The 22,075-nt window shown below is 33.4% G+C and overlaps 2 protein-coding genes across 3 annotated transcripts; both read right to left on the minus strand.

The window, feature by feature from the left end:
• Window positions 1-4,598: 4,598 nt before the first annotated feature.
• On the minus strand, window positions 4,599-6,327 carry LOC136228709 (SH3 domain-containing protein C23A1.17). Its single transcript, XM_066017162.1, has one exon. The coding sequence runs from the start codon at window positions 6,244-6,246 to the stop codon at window positions 4,828-4,830; it is 1,419 nt and encodes a 472-aa protein (XP_065873234.1). The 5' UTR covers window positions 6,247-6,327; the 3' UTR covers window positions 4,599-4,827.
• A 6,357-nt stretch (window positions 6,328-12,684) lies between these two features.
• LOC136230625 (uncharacterized) lies at window positions 12,685-21,039 on the minus strand. 2 transcript variants are annotated; one of them, XM_066019750.1, is made up of 10 exons: window positions 20,881-21,039; window positions 18,506-18,596; window positions 18,307-18,414; window positions 17,658-17,703; window positions 17,147-17,222; window positions 15,938-16,301; window positions 14,651-14,900; window positions 14,208-14,450; window positions 14,009-14,125; window positions 12,685-13,339 (listed from the first exon to the last, which is right to left on the minus strand). In XM_066019750.1, the coding sequence occupies exons 2-10, from the start codon at window positions 18,575-18,577 to the stop codon at window positions 12,894-12,896; spliced, it is 1,722 nt and encodes a 573-aa protein (XP_065875822.1). In that variant the 5' UTR covers window positions 18,578-18,596; window positions 20,881-21,039; the 3' UTR covers window positions 12,685-12,893. The 2 variants fall into 2 exon arrangements, with proteins under 2 accessions (XP_065875822.1, XP_065875823.1); XM_066019751.1 differs by lacking the exons at window positions 17,658-17,703; window positions 20,881-21,039 and having other exon boundaries at window positions 18,506-18,523.
• Between the last annotated feature and the right edge of the window lie 1,036 nt (window positions 21,040-22,075).

Here is a 22,075-nt window from a genome sequence, read left to right on the forward strand (position 1 = left end):
AACGTTCAACGAAGCGTGAATTCTATCTCTCAAAGTTTGATAATCAGTTGACGTTGAAAAATAGAGCACCTTCGATTGACCACCAACGTATATCATTATGTCCATGGGTCCCTCTTTTTTCCATTCTCCATCCCACGAAAGCATACACAGACAAGTATTCGAGGTGGACATATTTCTGCATTATCATAAAAACAGAAGTAAATTATATATTATTTGTAAATTAACGAAGAAAGCTACCGAAACATATCATGGTATACACATTTCAAACTATAAGATCCGTCGATATATGTCGATATAACATAAATATCGACACCTATCGGCAACATATCGACACATAAGACTAACTCCTCCGTCGATATCTGACATATATCTACGATGCATTCTCGTGGTAACTGTCGATATTGATCATATATCGACATATATCGACGGAAGATCAAGAGACGTTTTTCTAAATAGAGTAACTCCACTTTTGTTTTTTTAAGAAACAATTTTATTAACCCAAATCAGCTAAAAGAACATCGACAATAAAATGTGGTGGACAAGCTCACACCACGCGGACATACTTAGAAATGATCGCTCTCGCTAGACAATGATCTGCCAAAATCTTTAAACGCCTAACAAAAAAGATAGAGCAATGATCTAACTCTCTCAAAACACTAAAACAACAAGAAAAAACATCAGATGGATGAGCTTACTCCAAATGACTGGTAGCTTAAACAACAATTAAACAATTCGATTGAATTTGCACCTTCCTCAAATTGCAATACTTTATCCAATCGATAACTTATTTAATAGCTAGAGCTTCAGAAAGAACATGACTGTAAAGACTAGAAAAAACATCGTGACAAGTTGATATACAATCACTAAGAGGGTGTTTGTTTCAGCTTTTCGGAGGAGCGTTTAGCGTTTCACTCCAAACCGCAGGAAATATAGCGTTTGGTTAGATTTATATAACCGCAGCGTTTAGCATTTTCTCTGGAAACTGCAGCGTTTTGGAACATTTCACGAAAACCTCATCATAAACAGTTGTTTGTAGTTAGTTGTTATTGACAGAATTATCCTTCTTATTTCCATAAAAATATGTTTATTCTTTAACATTATTTATATTTCTACAACATAACAGGAAGAACAAGATTTTATTGCGTTCAATAAATTTTTTATTTTTATTAATTTGTGTAACACATTTTTTATTTTATAATAGGATAAGGTGTAAAAATACCTCTAACATTTGTAGTTAGGAGCAATTTCACCCTTAACGTCTATAATGGTGCAATTATACTCCTAATTTTGGCAGCCAAAAGCAATTTTATGGGAATTTTTTCACATTTTCCCTTTTTATAAATTCATCGTTGATTAATTTAAAGGGATAAGTACAAAAAAAATGTCTGTGGTATATCGGTTTTGCGAACTCGAACCTGTGGTATTTTTTTTTTTTACAAACAGAGGTATGTGTTACAGGCCGTTAGCAAACAGAGGCTAAATTGACTAAGGCTCTGTTCTTTATTACTGAAAAAAACTGAACTGAACTGAACTGAATGCTACTGAACTGAACTGAACTGAACTGAACTGAATGATACTGAATACTGAATTGAACTGAATTTAACTGAATGCTACTGAACTTAACTGAATGATACCGAACTTAACCGAATTTAATCGAACGTAACAATAATAATGATATTAGACTTTAAAATAATTTAATGATAATATTGGACATTAATAAGCTTATAATAATAATAATAATAATAATAATAATAATATTTCTACCAAAAAAAATAATATCAATAATAAATAAACATATTATTAAAGATTAAACTAAATTAAATATCAAATAAAATCTAGGCTCGATAAAATCCTATGACATTAAATAAAAATGAGTCTAATTTAAATTAAAAATATAAATTACATACAAACACAAATTTATATATAATTTAAAGCCTATAAAATTAAATACAAATTTTTATATGAATACACACTCTTAATTTTTTATTACAATTAAGTATTAAGGTACAAAAATATCTTTAACGTTTTGGGTCCGGGGTTATTTTACTCCTAACGTCTAAATATGAATTTTCATATGAATACAAAATATTGACTCAATTTATCAATGTTAAGGATAAAATTGCTATTGGCTTCTAATATTAGGGATAAAATTGCACTATTTGAGATATTAAGGTAGTTGAGCCAGTTAATTTTTTAGAGCATTGTAATGTAAACATATTAATATAATATTTATTTACTTTTCGCAAAATTTGCAAATAAGTTGCACCAAATAATTATAATTATAATAAATAATGATAATATATATAATGACATAAATTATATATAAATATAATTATAATGAAAATAGATAAATTAATATATAATAAATTATAATAATTATAATAAATTGCTGAAATTATAAATAAATAATGATAATAATAATAAATTATATATAAATAATAATAATATATAATAATTATAATAAATAATGATAAATTATTGAATACTGAAACTGAATACTGAACTGAATTGAATTGAACTGAACTGATTACTACTGAACTGAACTGAACTGAACTGAACTGATTGTTACTAAAATTAAGTAATAAAGAACAGGGCCTAACGGTGTTAAAATTCAAAGAGAAAAAAGTTAATTTGGTCCTTATATTTATTTATTTTATAAATTAACCCCCATAATTATCTAATTATCACAAATAAACTCCAAAATCAAAATCAAAAATAAAAAATACCATCTTTTCCATCTCTTTTTCATTTCTTCCTAACAGTTTGATAAGCACAAATCAAGTCTGGCAAGAAGGTCCCATGTCTCTTCTTCTTCCTAACAGTTTGCTGCCCCTTCAGCCAAGAAGAAGAATGTAAGCTTTTTTTAATATTAAATATTATAAATTAAATAATTGAATTGAAGGAGGAATTTGTAGTTAAATTGATTCGAATTTTCAGGTTCATGGGGTATTAAACGCAGTGAGCTGGGGGATTATGATGCCTGCGGGAATAATGATAGCAAGGTATCTGAAAGTGTTCAAAGTAGCAAATCCTGCTTGGTTTTACCTTCATGCTGCTTGCCAAACCTCTCCCTATGGTATTGGTGTTGCTGGGTGGGCTACTGGCATGAAACTCGGCAGTGATTCTCCGGGAATTAAACACGATAAGCACAGAAACATCGGAATTACCCTCTTCTGTTTTGCAACACTTCAGGTATTTGCTTTGTTGTTGAGGCCAAAGCCGGATCACAAGTACAGAATATGTTACAGAATACGGAGGAAGAAGAAGAAGAGAAGAAGAATAAGAAGAAGAAGAGAGGAGAGAGAACGAAGAAGAAGAAGAATGAAAATTAAAAGGGGATGGAGAAGATGGTATTTTTTATTTTTATTTTTGATTTTAGGATTTATTTGTGATAATTAGATAATTAGTGAGGTTAATTTATAAAATAAATAAATATAAGGACCAAATTAACTCTTTTCTCTTTGAATTTTAACACCGTTAGTCAATTTAGCCTCTGTTTGCTAACGGCCTGTAACACATACATCTGTTTGCAAAAAAAAATAACACAGGTTCGAGTTCGCAAAACTGGTATACCACAGACATTTTTTTTTTTGTACTTATCCCTAATTTAAAACATGTCCATTTTAGACATTTTAAATCCAAACAGCAACAGTTCAATATAATTTTAGCAAACACTAGTAATTAAACAACTAATAACAAACCGCAAACAACAACAACAACTAATAGCTTACTGCAACTGCAAACAGCTAACAGCAACCACAACAGCTATTACCTAACAGCTGAACCAAACAGACCCTAAGATGAAAAAGAAATTTAATGAAATAAAAAAATAACAACAAACTAAATAATATAACAACCAATATGATGATTGTTTACGACCAACTTGCCAAAGTAACAACAAAATTTTCCGAACTAGAGAAACTCTAAATTTTATCTTAGAGGTGTCAACATAATTGGGATATTAATTTCTTTTTTTCTTCTAGATTTACAGTGTTTAATGAAAAAAGCAATTCACTTATCCCACTAAAAATTCCAACATTTATTTTTTCCATTTCAAATTATATGGCTCATTATGTTATTACAGGTGCCCGCTATGGTTACTTTGTTTTTTACAAAGTATCGTTACTTGATGTGGTTTTCACCATTGGATGATGGAGTATAAAATTAATCCAATGGTGAAAATGAGCACCAAGTAACGGTACTTTGTAAAAAACAAGTAACCATAACGGACACCTGTTATTAATGATAATTAGAACTTATTAACTCATTTATTCTTTTTGCTCCTACGATGCTAATTAAGTCAAAAAGCCTCTAAAATTCTTCTTACAAATTATCTCTGCTTCCGTAATTATATATAGAATAGATTTGATAGTAATCATTGTTAATATCAATTTATAAAGTGTTTAGTTGGGATTTAAAACGGTTATTTAATAAGAAAAATCAACTAATATTCATATTATAAGACACGAAAAATATTATTTCTAAAACATAATCTTAATGAAAACAAACGCACCACATAAAAACTACTAACATAAATACAAACTATCTGCAACCGTAAAATACAAAAAAAAAAAAATAAAAAAAATAAAGCTGAAAATAAAATAAAATAAAAAGAAGAATATATTGGTCCCAAGTTGAAATATATTACAAAGCAACTCATAAATTATTACATATTCCAATTCAATTCATAACAATGGAAAATCTTCAAAGACTGTCATCCACCACCATAAGTGGGAAACAACATTTGAAGAATCTGAATCCATTCTCCCCAATTCTTTCATCATTAATTATTCTCCATAATACAGTAATTAATTAAATATCTCAACCTTAATTGCCATTGCTCCGGTGATCCTTTCCGGCGGCCGGTTTTCTAGACAGAGCAAGATGAACACCAGGATCATGGTGGCTGCAGCTTGAATTATACACAATCGAATTATTAACACCTTGAACATTACTGTTCATAAATGTACTCATAAAACCTGAACTCATCGTCTTCCCTTTCTGGCTTTTCTCCATTTTCTTCTTAAATCTCCCTTCTTCTTCCTCGCTGCTGCTGCTACTGCTAGAGCTAGAGCTTCCGCTGCTCTTCTGCAGATTATGAGAAATTCCTTCAAACACTTGATTTTTCCGATTCGGAGATCGGATCACTTCCATATAAGCACCTTTGTTTTCTCCGGCAATTGTAATCACTCTCATTCCACCTTTTTCCGGTTCCGAATTTAGTTTCTTTTGGTGACTTTTCTCTTTTCCTTGACCGTGATCTTTCGGTGTTTCTTTCTTGCCGGAATTTCCAATGCTGGACTTGAGAGCATCGCCGAAATGTTGCTCGGATTGGCTGCCGTTGAGTCGGGGTTTCGGCTTGTTTTGATCGCTGCTGATTGTTTTCTGAACCAGCACCCTTTTCTGCTCTGCCTCTAATGGAATTTCCGCCTCCGGCTTGATCTTTGCTGGCGGTAGGATCAGAGGGGAAGGCGGCGGGGCTGTTGGTTTTGGCTTCGGTGAATCAGGTGGTGTGGTCTGGAATGCTGGTTGTTTGACGGTGGTGGTGGTGGTGGTAGGTGGTGAGGGGCGAGTTGCTCCGGTGACAGCCGCGGTGGTGGTGGTCACCGCCGTGGGAATTGGAGAGGTTGCCGGGGAATTTAGGATTGGTGTTTTTCTAGGAGAAGATGTAGGTGCTGAAAATGCGGTTGAAACTGGCTTAGGTATCGGGGAATTCACGACAGAAGAAGACAGAGCGGGTTTCGAAATAGTAGGAGAAGGAGGAAGTGAAGAGGTAGGAGCCGAAACCCTAGGTTTCGGTGATGATGGAGCAGTCGGGGTTGTGGTTCGTGCAGCGGGAGAAGTTGGTAACGAAGAGGTAGGAGCGGAAACTCTAGGTTTCGGAGACGATGGAACAGAGGAAGTAGTAACAACTGGAGCAGTCGGGGTGGTGGCCGGGACGACCGGAGAAGTTGGCAATGAAGAGGAAGGAGCGGTTGGTCTGACAACAGGAGATGTTGGTACAGACGTGGTGCCACCTCCGCCGCCACCTGGTCTCGGGGGCGATCTTTGTGTAGGAGCAGCGGGAGTAGGGTCCTGAGTTTGATTGCCCGGCCTAAATGCAGGTCGAGCAACAGGAGCTGGAGGAGCTGCGACAGGAGCGGGAGGAGCCGTAGCTGTAGCTGGAGCGGGAGTAGGATCAATGACTGGACGGGCTATTGAAGGCAAGCGGAACCATGGACGGGATGGTTGTTGTTGATTTGCCATATATATATTTTGGTAGGCTAAGGGTTAGTAATGTTATAAGTAAAATATAAGGCAATGTGTTTGAATATGAAACATGCAATATGTTGTTATTTATAGCTTAGCAAGATTGTATATAATGAGGTTATGTACTTTGAAAAAGAAGCAATACAGAGAAAGAATAAAGGAAAGGCATCAAATAAACAGAGAAAGGAAAATATTGACAGCTAAAAAAGGTCACCCACAAAACAAGATTGGTATCAAATATTTAGTCATGCATGTTTTATTGATTTTCTTTGAGATTCATATTCCAATTCAATAAAACCTTATGTTATAATTTCATGGGGAAAAAAACATTAAAAGATTTCTCCATTTTGAATAGAATTATAGGTATTAGGAGTGTCACCATTGGGTTTATTCTTAATAAAACTTCTATACACACATATATAAAAATTAGAAGATGAACCATTCATATATATATATGTAATTCGGTTTTGATCACATGGACCTTAATGACCATATAATATTTGGTCATTTACCGTTAGATATAGGCTTATTAGAATCGTATGGTGAAGATTGAAAGCATCCTACAGCTTAGATTTAATAAGCATAGATCTAACGGTGAATGACCAAATGAATTTGGTCATTAAGGTGTATGTGAATATTCTTGTAATCTCCACCTTAGGATTCTAATAAACCTAGATCTAACGGTGAATGAGCAAATTCTACATGCTCATTAAGGTGTATGTGATCAAGACTGGTATATATATATATATATGCCAAATACATATTTTTTAGTAATGTTAGAATAGGATATGACATCAAATTAAATTTATAATTAGTTTATGGATCACTTTGTTCAATCAAGTGACGGAATGACGTTATCAAACGCGAGTTGCATATAAAGGGTCATTAATGGAAGGAGATGTTATTGTGTCATCAACAAAATATAATTTGTTTCTAGTCATCAGCGCAACTTTCACTAACCTTGAGCACTTGTGGTAATTAGATCCGATAAGAAGATTTGATATCAGTGAAAGCGTGAGTTTTCATTCGCTAGAAAAAATAAGGATTTCTAAGAGTATCCTTTACTCTAAGAGGTTGAAAACAATTTGTCATTTTTAGAAGATCTATGAAATCTTCTGAAGATTTAAAAAAAAAAATTCAGAAGCAATCTTATGCTTCGATATTATGTAAATAAAAGTCTAACTCACTCCAAAAGATAATTCAAAAGGAAAGGATTTTCTCATGTATCTTCTGAATTAAACAATGTGAGTCATTTAATACGTCATTTCACACCCAAATCATTTGAAACATATACAATAAAAGTTCTAAAATTAAGAAATAAAAAATAAAAACTATATAATATTAGGTTATATTGAACATTCTGACTGTTGTTGTCTAAAAAAGTTTAATATTAATTTTTTTTGATAATTTATGACAAACATTTTCTCTAAAAGCTACAAATTGTCGCAATTTTACATTTGCCAAAAGTTATTTTTAACTATGAAATGTACTTTTAGGGTTGAAAAAAATGTGAAAGACATTCTTATGCGATGCATTGATCTATATGTTATTATCAATCATATAATGATACACACGTCACTTTCAGATTAATTTAATGAAAAAATATCAAACTATATATAGACTAAATTAACATTTAAAATTTAACTTGATGCAAAATTAATTTTGCGGACCAAATTTAAATACCAAGTTTCAAATTTAATTATTCCCTTTTTATAAGTATGTACTTATTGCGGCTCTTTATACTCTCTTCTTTCATTGTCATAAAGATGCTTCAACTTGTGCTTGTGTCCTGTACTTAATAGAAACCATAGAAACCATACTGATACAAAACTAGATATTACACTGTTAAAAACTAAGGATATCTCGACGGTTTTGACGTTCGAAATCGAGAATATATCTCGATTTTCTTCTGTTAGATTTTTTAGTCATTTTTTTTTACTCTAGACAATTTGTAGCTGTTTCTATGGCCGTCTAAACAATGATGAACAAAAGTATTTTTTATTGTTAAATTATTTTTTGATTTATTATAATTCGCTTTTGAGTTTTTTTAATGATATCGTTGTTGAAATATTGATATTTGAATATTTTTAAAGATATATGTTACACATATATTTTTCATATTATTATTTTTAGATAGTATAATAGATAGTATAATACATATTTTAATTGAATTTATATAACAATTTGTTGATTAACAAATAAAAAATACAGATCCGATTAATCCCCAACAAATTTTCGATTAATTCTCGAGAATCATATACGTCCGTCTAGCGTCTAACGTTATTTGTATATTACAATAAGATTATTATTATTATTATTATTAAAGAACGTATAGTAAAAATTAAAGTTATTAAGAAAAAGAAGGGTGGACTTTGCGTTGATGAGAAGGCAGGAAGCAAAGAATAAAGGTATAGTGCCTCTCATTGAATATTTATTGCTTCCTGAAACATACAAAATTGGAAAAAGAATAAACACTTTTTTATTGTTTTCTTTCTTACTATATACTATTATGTAGAATTTATATATAATATTAGGTACCCAACTTGTTGTAATTTATGCAAATTTATATTTATATATTCATATTTTAATTCCACTGGTTTTATAATTAATTACTTTTTCTTGCTTAATTAAATAAATAGCATCAAACTAGTTTTTTTTTTTTTTGAAAGAGCATCAAACTAGTTTTAAACCTGTACAATGCACGGTTTTGTTTTATTTATATATTTTTCACAAAAATGAAAGCACGGGACATTTTGGATGTAACTATGTCCGAAGATGCAGAATATGTGCCTATTAACACATGTTAAGTTGTTAATCTGATTGAACAAATTAACTCCACACTTTTTAAAGACGTGATGACCTGGAGTTCATCCTTCTTATTGTTGTTATCGTTGTCCATTTGCAAGGTCACATTAACATACAAACCTTTCTTCACAATTATGTCAGAAAGGAGGAGCCAACTCATGATGCCGAAAATGAGAGGAGGGGGGGAATTCTTATTGGTGGACCTCACATTCATCGAGTTCACATCTAGCAACTTCCAAGTTTGAACCAAGTAACCAGGGCCGGCCTTGGACATAGGTCCAGGGTGCGCCGGGCTAGGGCCCAGGACCGAAGGGGGCCCAAATTTTTTTTAGCCTTTATATATATATGAAATTTAATTTTTTTTAAATGAAATAGTGATAAAATTACATAGGAGGACCTATTTCTTTCCAAAACCCTATTGATAAAAAAATAAAAGGCTCATTTTATTATGTATAAATTTTTTATTATTAAAAGGGCTTTTATTACTTATTTTCCCTAGATCCTCTAAATTGTCAGGACCGGCCCTACAAGTAACGAGTGTTGATGTTATAAGAAATATTGTGTAGAAATTATATGAGCCCGAACTTTGACAAGGTGGTGGATGTGAGTTTCACAAGTTGTATCTAAGCATCATTTGATCACAAGATTCCTTATGCACGGAGTACCGAATTCCAAAATTCGGTTTATTATCTGATGAGGATGTACCTTCTATCTTGAACTTCCAGTGAGATTTACAATCTAGTGAAGAGAATTGCCCAACTTTTGTTAATTTTGAAAATTACGAATTGCAACTATTTCCCAACTCCTACATGGGTTGACATTTACATGGTCCTCCACCTTATCCCAGTGTTTACATTATGCAATTTCATAATCAATTCTTCTATGTAGAGTCTGAAGCATGTGTGACCAAGTTACCGTGAATGTCACAAAGAAATGAGAGGATGGATGACACTTCATTTCCCGTTTCAAGCGCATCAGATTAAAATGAGAGTAAAGTAAGGTGGTTTTTGATCAAACTTAAAATTAAGTACTGACAAAACAAGTACTGAATTTTAAGCACTTAATATTATAAATGCTGAAAATATTAAATGATATAAACAATTCTATAAATATTAAAGTCCCGTTTGGTAAGATGTAATGGCTTTTGTAATGAAATGACCATTACATTCAAGGCTCATTACCATGTTTGGTTGCATGTGACAATTTTGTTGTAATGGAATGAGAAAACCATTAGTTAAATTTTGTTCAACAACTCTTGTAATCCTCATTACATAGAAAAATGACTTGAATTCCAATTACATCCAAAGCATGTAATTCTAATTCCTACTTTCAAAACTCCATCTAATCTCTCATTTATTAAATCTCACATCTCATCATTGTCAAAAACGTAAAAAGTATAAAAACATGAAAAATTGAAAACGAGAAAAAAACAAAAAAATACGGAAAATAAAAAACAGTGAAAAATGTTGAAAATAGAAACTAAAAAAACGAGAAAAATGTAAATAAAAGTAGGGTAAATAATTTATGAGAGCATCTCCAACCCTCCCCATATGGAGGGTTGAAAATGGTGAATTGGGGAGAGTTGGCAGTCCAACCCTCCCCATTGTCTTCCCTAATTGTAGGGGAGAAATCCATTCTTCCCTATAATTGGAGAATAATCTATGTTTCTCTAAATTAATGGGGAATTAATAAAATAATTATGTGATAAATTAGAGTTAAAAAGTAATTGAAATAGAATAAAGTATGGAATATACTTTATAGGGAAGAATTTATATAAATGGATTGGAGAAAAAATAGGGATTCGCGATAGAAATATAGAGAATTGGGGATAGGGAAGACCAAAATGAAAATTTGCCTTGGAGATACTCTTAGTCCCTAATTTTTACCTAACACACTGTTTATTCCCCATATTTTGAAAAACACATTTTAAGGTCCAATCTTTTACTAATATTAACCCTGTGGGTTTTTTATCTATTTTTTTTATATTTTTAACCGAACATATCTTAGCTTTTAGGACAACCACGGTACAATATAAGTTGACCATGTCACTATATTATTTTATATGTCTATTTATGCTAAAATATAACGGTTACAAGTCTAAAAAAACTAGACAAAATGACCAAAAGGTTAATATTAGCAAATGATCAGGACTTTAAAATATGTTTTTCAAAATAGGAGGACTAAACGGTGTGTTAGGTAAAAACTATGGGGCTAATAAATTATTTACCCATAAAAGTATGAAAAACCGAAAAACTATACATTAATTTATTGATTTCAGTTAATATAATTTTGTATCTGATATCGATTCAATTTTTTTCATTTTTCGTATTTTATGTTTTTCACGCTTTTCTCATTTTTCATGTTTTCATATTTTCCGTTTATTTTAATTATGTAAATAAAATTTTATAATTACATTTAATTAGAAAAACATAAGTATTGTAATGAACATTACATTCGATCATTTTGCTTTTATTTGTCAACCAAACATTGTAATAGAATCACCATTTCATTACATTACAAATTTGATTATATTACATTGCATTACGGCATGCTAAACGGATCCTAAGAATAAATACTGAATTTAAAAGTTTAAGTTAAATCTTTTGACCTATATCAAAATATTTACCTTAAAATTTTAAATTAAATCTTTTGACCTATCAAAATATTTACTTTAAAATTTTAATTTTTACATTATCAATATTTAATACTTTCACGACTTATAATATTCAACACTCAATACTCCAAATTCAATACTTATTTTTCTAGCACTTAACTCTCTCAGTTTTGTTAAAACAACAATCAAATTATCAAAAATTTTATGGATAAATCACAACTGAAAGCAAAATAAATTGGACCGCAATTATTATAACAATAATAAGATGTTGGCATGAATATAATTTCCAATAAGAAACCAATAAATCATAAGTCTAGCGATGTAAACAGGAGAAAACGGGGTGGGAAATACATCTCCCATTCCCGTCTCCCGACTAGTCGGGGATTGCCCGTCTCCATCCCCGCGAGCTAAACGGTAACATATTTGTTCCCATTCCCGTCCCGCGGGGATCCTCATCCGCATTTATATATGTTCAAAATAACTTTTCCTCATTCCTCACGAAAAATCACCATTTATGTTTTAAAAAATTCAATATAAACTAAAACTTCTAAAAAAAAATATCAAAAAATCAATAATCATTCTAAAAATAAAATTGTTTTTATGATAGATAGAAAAAACACCTCATTTAGTCCCTAACTAATATTTTGTTTTATCCCATTTATTTTTTTTTTTTTTTTGAAAAATAAGTTCATTTAATTTAATTTAAAAGTTATAAATTATAATATTTAACACATAAATTTAATCATCACGGAAAATAATTAGGAATCTATCGGGGATTAATGGGACGGGATCAGGATCCCCGTGGGGCAGAGACACCATTCCCATCCCTGCCCCATCCCCGCTACAGGAGACAAAAGTATCCCCATCCCCATCATATAGGAATTCTTATCGGTGATTCCCGGGACGGGTCACTGACGGGGACGGGAATCCCCGCCCATTTGCATCCTTATTGTCATTGGCACCACGAATCTCTTTTTCTTTTCTGATGAAGCTAAATTTCTAAATAATAATAACAATAACAATAATAACTGCTTCATTTTACCTAAAGAACTTAACTATATTTGGACAACTTCTGTTTCTTGCCTATAGACTATATTGGAAAAGTTCTAGATCCATAACTCTCTCATTCAAATTTATACCACAGAATTATCCACCTTCTGAATCTAATTTCAAAAACGAGAGAAAAAATTAATAATAATAATAATAATTTACAGTCCAAGAACACCTAATCCGAGTCTGAGGAATCCTGATATCGCTGATCAAGAGTAGATACCATTTTGTGGAGGTTTTCCTCAATTTCTTCTACTTCTTCCTTTCCAAACCCCCAATCTCTAAGTAATTCGGCCCCTGCTCCTCGATCAATTCCATATTTACGAATATTTAACAATCTCTTCTCCAAAAATGGCAAGATAGCACTGCTTGATCGGAGTCTAGCTGCCATAGGGATGGAATGAACGTCTAGCGATCCCCTGCATGAGGAACCTGGAATTGGACTACTCAAAAGCTCACCATGCTGGCCAATGATATTCCTGAAAATTGAAGGAAATGGCAAGGGTATAGGGAGAGGACAAAGAGCAGTCGAAAGATGGCAGAATTTCGGTCTACTTAGTGCATGCTCATAGGCCTCATTTATTGTATCCCTTACTTCAGAGATTGAGGCCGGTCGATCTCCTGTGTAAACGCAAAGACACAATTCGTTAAATCATTAAATCATGCTCAATATATTCTAACTAACAACAGTAACAGAAGAACACATTTCCCATCTTCAACATTTTTCATGCAAATTCAAGTTAGCATAACACCACTCTCATGATATTAAGCGAAGAAAGGACCCTGTTGCGACATGATGGGAAATTCTTTTGGGTGTCAACTGCATCCCTACCAAAGTGGAGCATTTGTTTTTCAAATGATAATTTAGTACATGTTTGTATAAAGTTGAGCTCGAGAAAGTGGAGCATTTGTTTTTCGAATGCCCGTTTGCTATTTTGATTTGAATTTCTATGCTGCAATAATGGGGGGTCCATAGAGGACATTTATGTGACAAAAAGGTATATAAGTTGGTTTAGCAGCTGCATGGAATGACATAATGGGAATGCTCGTCTTCATAGGATTGTTCTAGGAGTAACAGCGTATTGAGTATGGTTGGAAAGAAAGAAATGAACTTTTCAGGATAAGATGCCTGATTCCGATGGGGTCCTTATTCTAGAGTTTATTTGACAATAGAAATATTGGAGAGTTTAAACCAGATCGCATATAAGAGCTGTCAACTGGATTCAACTGACCATAGGGATCTTAAGTATCTTTGTTTAGCACGTATACTAATGTTAACATAACCAGTACCTGACCATAGGGCTCCATGAACAGTCATGGATTCAACTGCCAATAAATCTTCCACTTCTGCTATCTCTGGTATCAATGGCTGCAATTTCCCCAGCAAAGATTGCTCAACCTGTTTTCCTGGGTTTTATAAAGCCAAATAGTAAATCACAATTCATTGGTAAATATAAGAGCGTGCAGCAAAACGTTGTTAGATAATTACCTGATAGATGAGGTGCTGGCATTGCAACGTCCAGAATGGTTGCCGTATTCTGTCTATCTTGCCCTACTAACATTTGTACAAGCTCATATAGGTTCATAGCACCAGAAACACAACTAGAGTCTGCAGTTGGTTGAATTGGGTTCATGCGGAACGGAAGACTAATAGAGTGCAAAGCAGCAGCATAAACACTACTGCAGTGATAAGGCTTCTCATCTTTGATGCAGAGGTTCACAGAAGCTTTACCTTGAGTACCAAGAAGATGTCCAAAAAGGAAACTAGAGTAAGGTGAAAGAAGTCGCAAAAAAAAAAATATAGTTGTTAAGCAAACATATGATTAAAAAGTTTCTTCGGCACAAACATGTAAAGCAACTTTAAAGAACTTCTTAGCCGAAAGTGTGAAGTGACAGTGTTAGAAAAGAAAAACAAAATGCAAATCTGCTTACTTCTACTTAGGAAGGGTACACCAATCGGCACAATCAATTTACTAAAGGATGATAGTCTTGAAAATGATACAGCATCATGAACATTCGTAGAAATTGTTTGCTTCAGACTTTTTGGGTTTGTATGGGAACCTGGACCTCTAGCAGAGTAGAGTAAAACTGGTGTATTAGTGTATTCATCTGCAATCGTCTCCAAAAAGTCTGCACCCAGAGCAGAGAAGCCACCTGAGTCATCAACAATGAATTGAAAACCCTGTATATTCCAACAAAGATTCAGAATCAAGGAAAAGTCTTTGATAGATCAATGAAATTCGCATTGAAGATTAGGATTAACCAAAGTATATACAGATGTTCCAGATCAGAAGCAATTGATCAAATGAAAATCCTCTCCCAAAGGGACTGCGTAGAATTAACCAATTCTTTTACCAAAAGGCAATAGTTTTCATCTCAACATGTCATAATCATTTTTAATGTATCTATACATTGGGAAGTCCTATATCCAATATTATCATGTTATACAATTTTTTCCAAGAGAGATGACATTCACTAATGAATGTAGAATAGATCAAGGTCTTATCCAATGCTCGTCTTTCATATTTCTACATAATTACTTTTAGGCCTAAACCATATGCAGCCCCCTGAACTTGTCAATTTTGGTCATTTTGTCCCCTGAACTTACGGGACGACCTATTTGCCCCCTCAACTATTTAAAAGTGGTATTAGCAACCCCCTATTTTCATTATAACAGAAACAAAATGAAATTTCAACATTAGTACAAGTGTTCATGGAAGTATTGTAACCAGCATGCATATATATAACCTCATTTGCAGCTTGTTTTAGTAGTGCATAACCATATATGCAATTTTTACAAGAGAACTTGTGTATTGTCTATACTAACCTCATTTGCAGCTTATTTTAGTAGTGCACAACCCTTTTTATTATGACCTTGGTGCTTGCAATGAGAAATGTAATAATTGTTTCCGTTATAATGAAAATAGGGGGTTGCTAATACCACTTTTAAATAGTTGAAGGGGCAAATGGGTCGTCCCGTAAGTTCAGGGGGCAAAATGACTAAAAGTGACAAGTTCAGGGGGCGGCGTATGGTTTAGGCCTTACTTTTACTTCTGAATGACAGGTAAGAACACTAGCAGCGAGTTCAAACATCATAAGGAACAAGCAAGAGCCAACCATCTAACTAAAGTTTCTTCTTTTTTTGAGGAATGGAAAGGATCACTTTTAAGTTCGCAAACAAGCCTAAGTTGTAGTAAAATTTGCTTGAGAAAAAAAAACCTGAATATGGTCGCACTCTTCCACAAAAAAACGAAGCCTCTCACTTATATCTTCCCCTCGTAAATTTGTAGAGAAGATATCTTTTCCAGCTCCATAATTGTCAAATTCCACAGTATCCATCCACAATCCACATACTTCATATAAACTCTGCGGATGATAGTGTACTTTTGAGAAGTCAGTCCAATACTGAACACCATTCTCTAAGCTTTCAACTATATCCCCATCTTGAATTTTTCCTTCTCCAGTACTATCCAATTTTTTTATTTCACTAAGGCTTAAGTTCTTCAGCTCTTCTTCATACAATCTTTGCAAGAACAAGTTCTTCTTATGAGGTTCAGATGGAGATGAGGAAACCTTGCCAGTCCTGCACATAGTGTTTGGAGTTTAGGCGTTTGGACACCACTAAAGAATAAGAGATCATATTTGGTCAGAAAGGGTACTGAATAAACAAAATGTGCCGTACTTAACAGCCAAAGCATAATTAATGATCAAGATTTTCTTAAATCTTTATTAAGCCTAAGTAAATTCACTTTATGGAAAAGCCTTAAACTGAGGAAATTAAAACAAAATTCAGTTAGAAAAGGAACAAAAAAAAAGGTCAACATAATTTTTGAGTCAGGAGAGAGGGAAAATCCATTCAAAATAATGTGTTTTTAGCTTCTTATAGAGATGAGATGAATCATAAAAAGAACCAATCAGTGAGAGAAAGAATAGGAGAGAAGAGATAATCAGAAAAAGAGCAAATTTTTTAATATTGTCTGAATTCATCAATGACCCATTACAACAGAATGTATATATAGCTCATCGTTGGCTCTAATGCACCACTTCTAAGATAAAAACATAGAGCTCATTGAATTACAGTTTACAGGCTTAACAAGTTTTTACTAATAAACTATCTACAAGTCATTTTGTTTACTAAGTCTAATGAAAAGTGCTAGTCCATTCTAATAATTTCGCTTTCTTTCCTTCTTTGCCCGTGTCACCATTCTAATTCTCAATTGGGCTGGACCTCGACGACAAGCACTTTCATTTATCAAATAAAAATAAAACAAGCACTTCCACTGAGTTTTGCACTTTAGGTGCTTGAGAGACCAATCCCCTTGATTATGCCTTTCACTCTTGACTCGAGGGGCAAAAAAAAAAAAACTCTGATCCAGTTATAAAAAATACTGAAGCAGCAACTTAACAACTCAATATTAGAAGTCTTACCATGTAGTAATTTCTGATTGTGCCGATGTGCCCTCATTATACAGTGTACCATCTGAACTCATAGATCCAAGGGACCCTGCAATGTCAAAGTTCAACTAATAACTTAACCACAGCCAACTTCTTTTATAAGGAGGCATGGTAGCTACAGACCCCATTTTACATAATTGCTAAGAGCATGACTAAAGCTTAAAACCTCAGGAAGAAAAAATATCATACCCTTCAGCACTAGACTGAAGAACACACTTCCTGACACTAGACTGAAGAACAGACACCTCTAGATGTTATACAAATGATTTTCACCTTAACTGCTTAAACAATCAAGATAAAAAAAAAAAAATTCTGCAATGTTGGTCAGTATTCTTCAGAATGTGAAAAGAGATGTACAAAATCTTCACATAGGATATGTATGCTTTTGACTATATTTAAATGTAATGATTATAGACCGGGTTGACCATGAAAATCCAAACATAAACTAGACCATCACTTCTTAAAATTGAACGTGAACAACTACCTTGACTGCCTATGGATATGAGGCGAGGAGTATAAGTAGGGATTCCCTGCAAAGGGTTGAGGAACACTGATAAGAGAATTTCATTTCCATGGCAATTAATTAAGACAAAATGATCACAGCAAGTGAGTCAAATGGCTGCCAATAATTTTGTGCCTCGTGGAACTCTAGTAAGCAATCATGCTATAAGAAACTGGTGTAATGCTTGAAAGAAAATAACAAAACAACCAAGAACGTGACTACATTGTAAGTTACAAAAATAGAATATTCAGTAGAAAAGACTTCAAGTGTTCATACATGCATCAAATGATATACATCCTCAAGTTATTTGAATTAAGGAATGTTAGAACAGATATATAGTTTTTGTTTCACAACTATAAGCAAAATATTGTTTCATACAAGCAATAAAGCAACCAAGCCTACAGGTAGTATGCCATCTTTCAGTAACAAGGAAGATGTATTATCCGAAAGAATAACTACATGAATGCAGACTTCCTGGAGTATCTGATATTCACTAACACTAACACTAACAAATTAACATCCACAACCGCCTTTTAAAACATAACATCCAACACTTTGTTTTTTCTAACTAATGGTAAATTCAAAGCATTTCCTTAATGTGAAAAAATCCAATGAGAAGAAAAAAGGATACCTGCTGTGTTTCACCATTACGGTAGAATACATCCATGTTTAGATACTGATTATAATTCTTGAACACTGTATCGCTACCAGGATCATCAGCCAACCCAAGCAACTCATCCTTAGCACACAAAGCATCCAAAATTCATTGAGAAATTCAAAATAAAAGGAGATAACATGTTTCTAAAATTAATGGAGTATAAAGCTCTTACTTGGAAGTTCCAGAAATGAGAGCCAATGAAGTTTGCGAAATTTCCAACTTGGACAGTTACTATCTCCCTCATTACTTCTTGCAATCAAAAACTTCCAAACAAAAACTATACATAAGTCCCCAGAAATAACATAATATATATATAAATATATATATATAAATGAATTATACGACAATATACAATTAAAGAAATTCAAACACAGGTTATTTTCACAGATATTTTAAAGCTAGAAACACAAGGAATCACATCAATTATTTGAAGATTGATAGTGGGGAGGTTTTAGCTGAGATGGAGGACATTGGAAAAGCTATGGTTAATTTCTATAGGAAGTTATTGGGTACTGAGAAGGCTGGGAGAAAGCATTGTAACAGCAGGATTTTCTTTTGTCCCTCATGTTACTGATGAAGAAGCTGGAAATCTTTTAGCTTCTGTGACTGACAGAGATTAAAGAAGCTATGTGGAGTATTGGATCTGACAAGAGTCCTAGCATAGATGGATTTAATAGTCACTTTTTCAAGAAAATGTGGCATGTTATTGGCAAGGGCATTTGCAAAGTTGTAAAAGAGTTTTCTCACTCTGGGAAGTTATTAAAGCAAGTCAATACGACTGTGGTTGGAAGCTATTTCCTGAAGTGAGTTCTCTTTCAATATAAGCTTGGACAGACCAACCAGGTCGCGGATGCCTTAAAAGTAGGAAGACATCTTGCTGCACTGTGTTTTATAAAGTCATATCATGTCTAAGATTATGTGCACTAGATTGAGCAACATATTGCCTAGGAGCATCTCTTTGAATCAGAGTGCTTTTCTGAAGGGAAGGAAAATTGTTGACAATATACTGTTGGCACACAAGTCTATTCATAATTATCACTAGGTTAATACTTGAAACAATTGTGCTTTAGAAGTTTCTTTACATAAAGCTCATGAAAGTAGCTTGGGATTTTCTAGAGGAGGTTATGCGGATATCAACTTCCAAACAGATTCATCAGACGGGTAATGCCTTGTGTGAGAACTACTCATTACACTATCTCTTTGAATGGACCCAATTTTGTTTTTTTTTCAAGGGAAATTTGGAAGGGTGATCCTCTTTCTCCCCTATTATATGTCATTGTCATAGATTACTTGTCCAGAATATCGAATATCACTTTTTCCTCTGCTCTTAAAAAGCTGAGATTGAATCATCTTTGCTTCGCGGATGACCTGTTTCTATTTTTTAAAGCTGACATTGAGTTCAGTTATAGAGTTACATGGAATTTTGTGAGATTTGGAGAAATGCCATGCTTACGAGTTAATTAAAAAAAAAAAAAAAAAAAAAGTGAAGTATTTTTCAGTGGTATTGAAGACGGACAAAGTGGTTATATTGAATCAGATTTCTTTCAAGGAGGGTCAGCTGTCAGTCAGATACTAGGAGTCCCCTTAATTTCAACAAGACTATCTAAGAGCCATTGTCCAATGATGCTTGTTAATAAAATTACATCTAGGATTGATGCTTGGGCTACTAAAAGTCTTTCATATGCAGAAATTTCTTATGGATAGGATCTAGTCAGATGAGTAAGGGAGCTAGAGTTTCTTGGGATCAAATTTGTATGCAAAAAGATAAGGGAGGATTAGGCATTAAGGACTTACTGATCTGGGGGCAAACTATATAGTCAAACAAATAATCACAAGAAAAGACTTCATTTCATGGGTTCATGTTTCCTGCCAAATAAATGGAAATATCATTATGTGAAAAACATTGTTCTCCTTTTGCTCCCTTTTTGACAGAATTGATTATTGAAATCATTTATAAGCATAGAGGGTACTCTATTGTAAATTTCTGTTACTGACAGTTGTTAAGTTGTTTAAAGATCGGGTCATGTCGTGTCTACCATTTTTACATCAGTTTCATAGTCCATTTTGTGGTCAACTAATGCATCCAACTCTAAGTGATTAACTATGTATTTTAACTAAGCATCCAGCTCTAAGTATTTTAACTAGGCATCCATCTGACTCATTTTGTGGTCAACTAATTTCATAGTCCATCTGACTCATTTCATAGTCCCCCCTTCTATTTTAAGCATTAATATATATATCATACACACATTTAATTAAAAATACTCAACAGAACATCAAGAATGTACAATTTAATGTTTTAAGCAATTAGAAGATTCATACCAATAGGATTCATAGAGCAATTACAAATTTACAAGGTTCTTCTTTAAGCAATTAATATTTAAGACCAAACTTCTCAATTAAACCCTCTTCCATTAAAAAGAGGCAGAACTGCAGAAGTATAAAAGCATAAAGGCTCAAGCATCAATGAGCAAAAACTGAAGCAGAAGCATCAAAGCTCAAGCAGTATAAGATCCCTGTTAATTGACTCAAGGACAGAGAAATTACCTCTTGGGGAAGAAAAGCAGACAGAGAAATCGAACTTCGAAGAAAGGATGGACGGAAACGCAGGGACGACCGGAGGTGAGTGATGTGATGATCGACCGTTTAACTTCTAGGGTTTTCAGAAATTTCAGGGAATTAGGAATTTTGTCTGGGGAAGGAGAATGGAGATCGTAAGGCTTGGTGAAGTGGGCCTGGTGACTTTTTTGTTTGTTTGTTGTTTTGGGCCTGGGGTCCTGTTAGTAATTAGATTCGTTTATTTAAAGGCCTTAGTCTTTCGTGTGTGTTTTTCAAAGAAAAATCAAGGGTTTATAATTTGTACGGATGGCAACGGGTAAGGTACCCGCCGGTAGTGTCAATCTCAAACCTTTATCTTTTTATTTTTTAATTACTCGTATCCATGTCATTACTCTAACGGTATACTTTTTGCATTCCATACCCTTCCCATTTAACTCACAGGTACCTGCGGGTACCTTTACCCTTTAAGAATTAATAATTAAAATAAAAAATATTACGAATTTAACAAAGTATAAATTTAATAAATCATTCATCTAAAAATTGAACAAAATGAATTTTGATCAATAAGAATAAAGTAACTTAGTGGTATCACTCAATGTTTAAATAACTAAAGGTTGGGGTTCAAATCTCACATCTTACGTCTAAAAAATAATAATCTTATTTAATATATAAAAGAGTTATAACGGGTACCAGGTACCCTAGGGGGGTATTTCCATATCATTCCCATTACTCTAATGGGTAATGGTTTTGATCCCAAACTCGTCTCATACCCTTTTATATAGGGTACAGATAGTCTCATTAGGATCGGATAGTACCAGGTACTCGTGGGTACAGTACCCATTGCAATCCCTAATAATTAGTTATAAAATTACGTGAAATCATAATCAGTTATAAAATTACAATTAAATTATACTATTAAAATTAACTCTTAATAACCAATTAAGGTAAACGTTGTTGTCGTGTGACCAAGAGGTCACGGGTTCGAGTCTTAGGAGCGGCCTCTTGCTAAATAAATTGGCAGGGGAAGGCTTGCCCCCAGTACACCCTTGTGGTGGGATCCTTCCTCGGACCCTCACTCAGCGGGGACGCGTAGTGCACTGGACCGCCCTTTTTTTTTAACCAATTAAGGTTGGCTTGAGTGGTTAATGGTCTCTAGATCTTGAGTACAAATCCTAGCATACAA

This window comes from Euphorbia lathyris, chromosome 5 (genome assembly GCF_963576675.1).
Source record: "Euphorbia lathyris chromosome 5, ddEupLath1.1, whole genome shotgun sequence".
Lineage (NCBI taxonomy): Eukaryota > Viridiplantae > Streptophyta > Magnoliopsida > Malpighiales > Euphorbiaceae > Euphorbia > Euphorbia lathyris.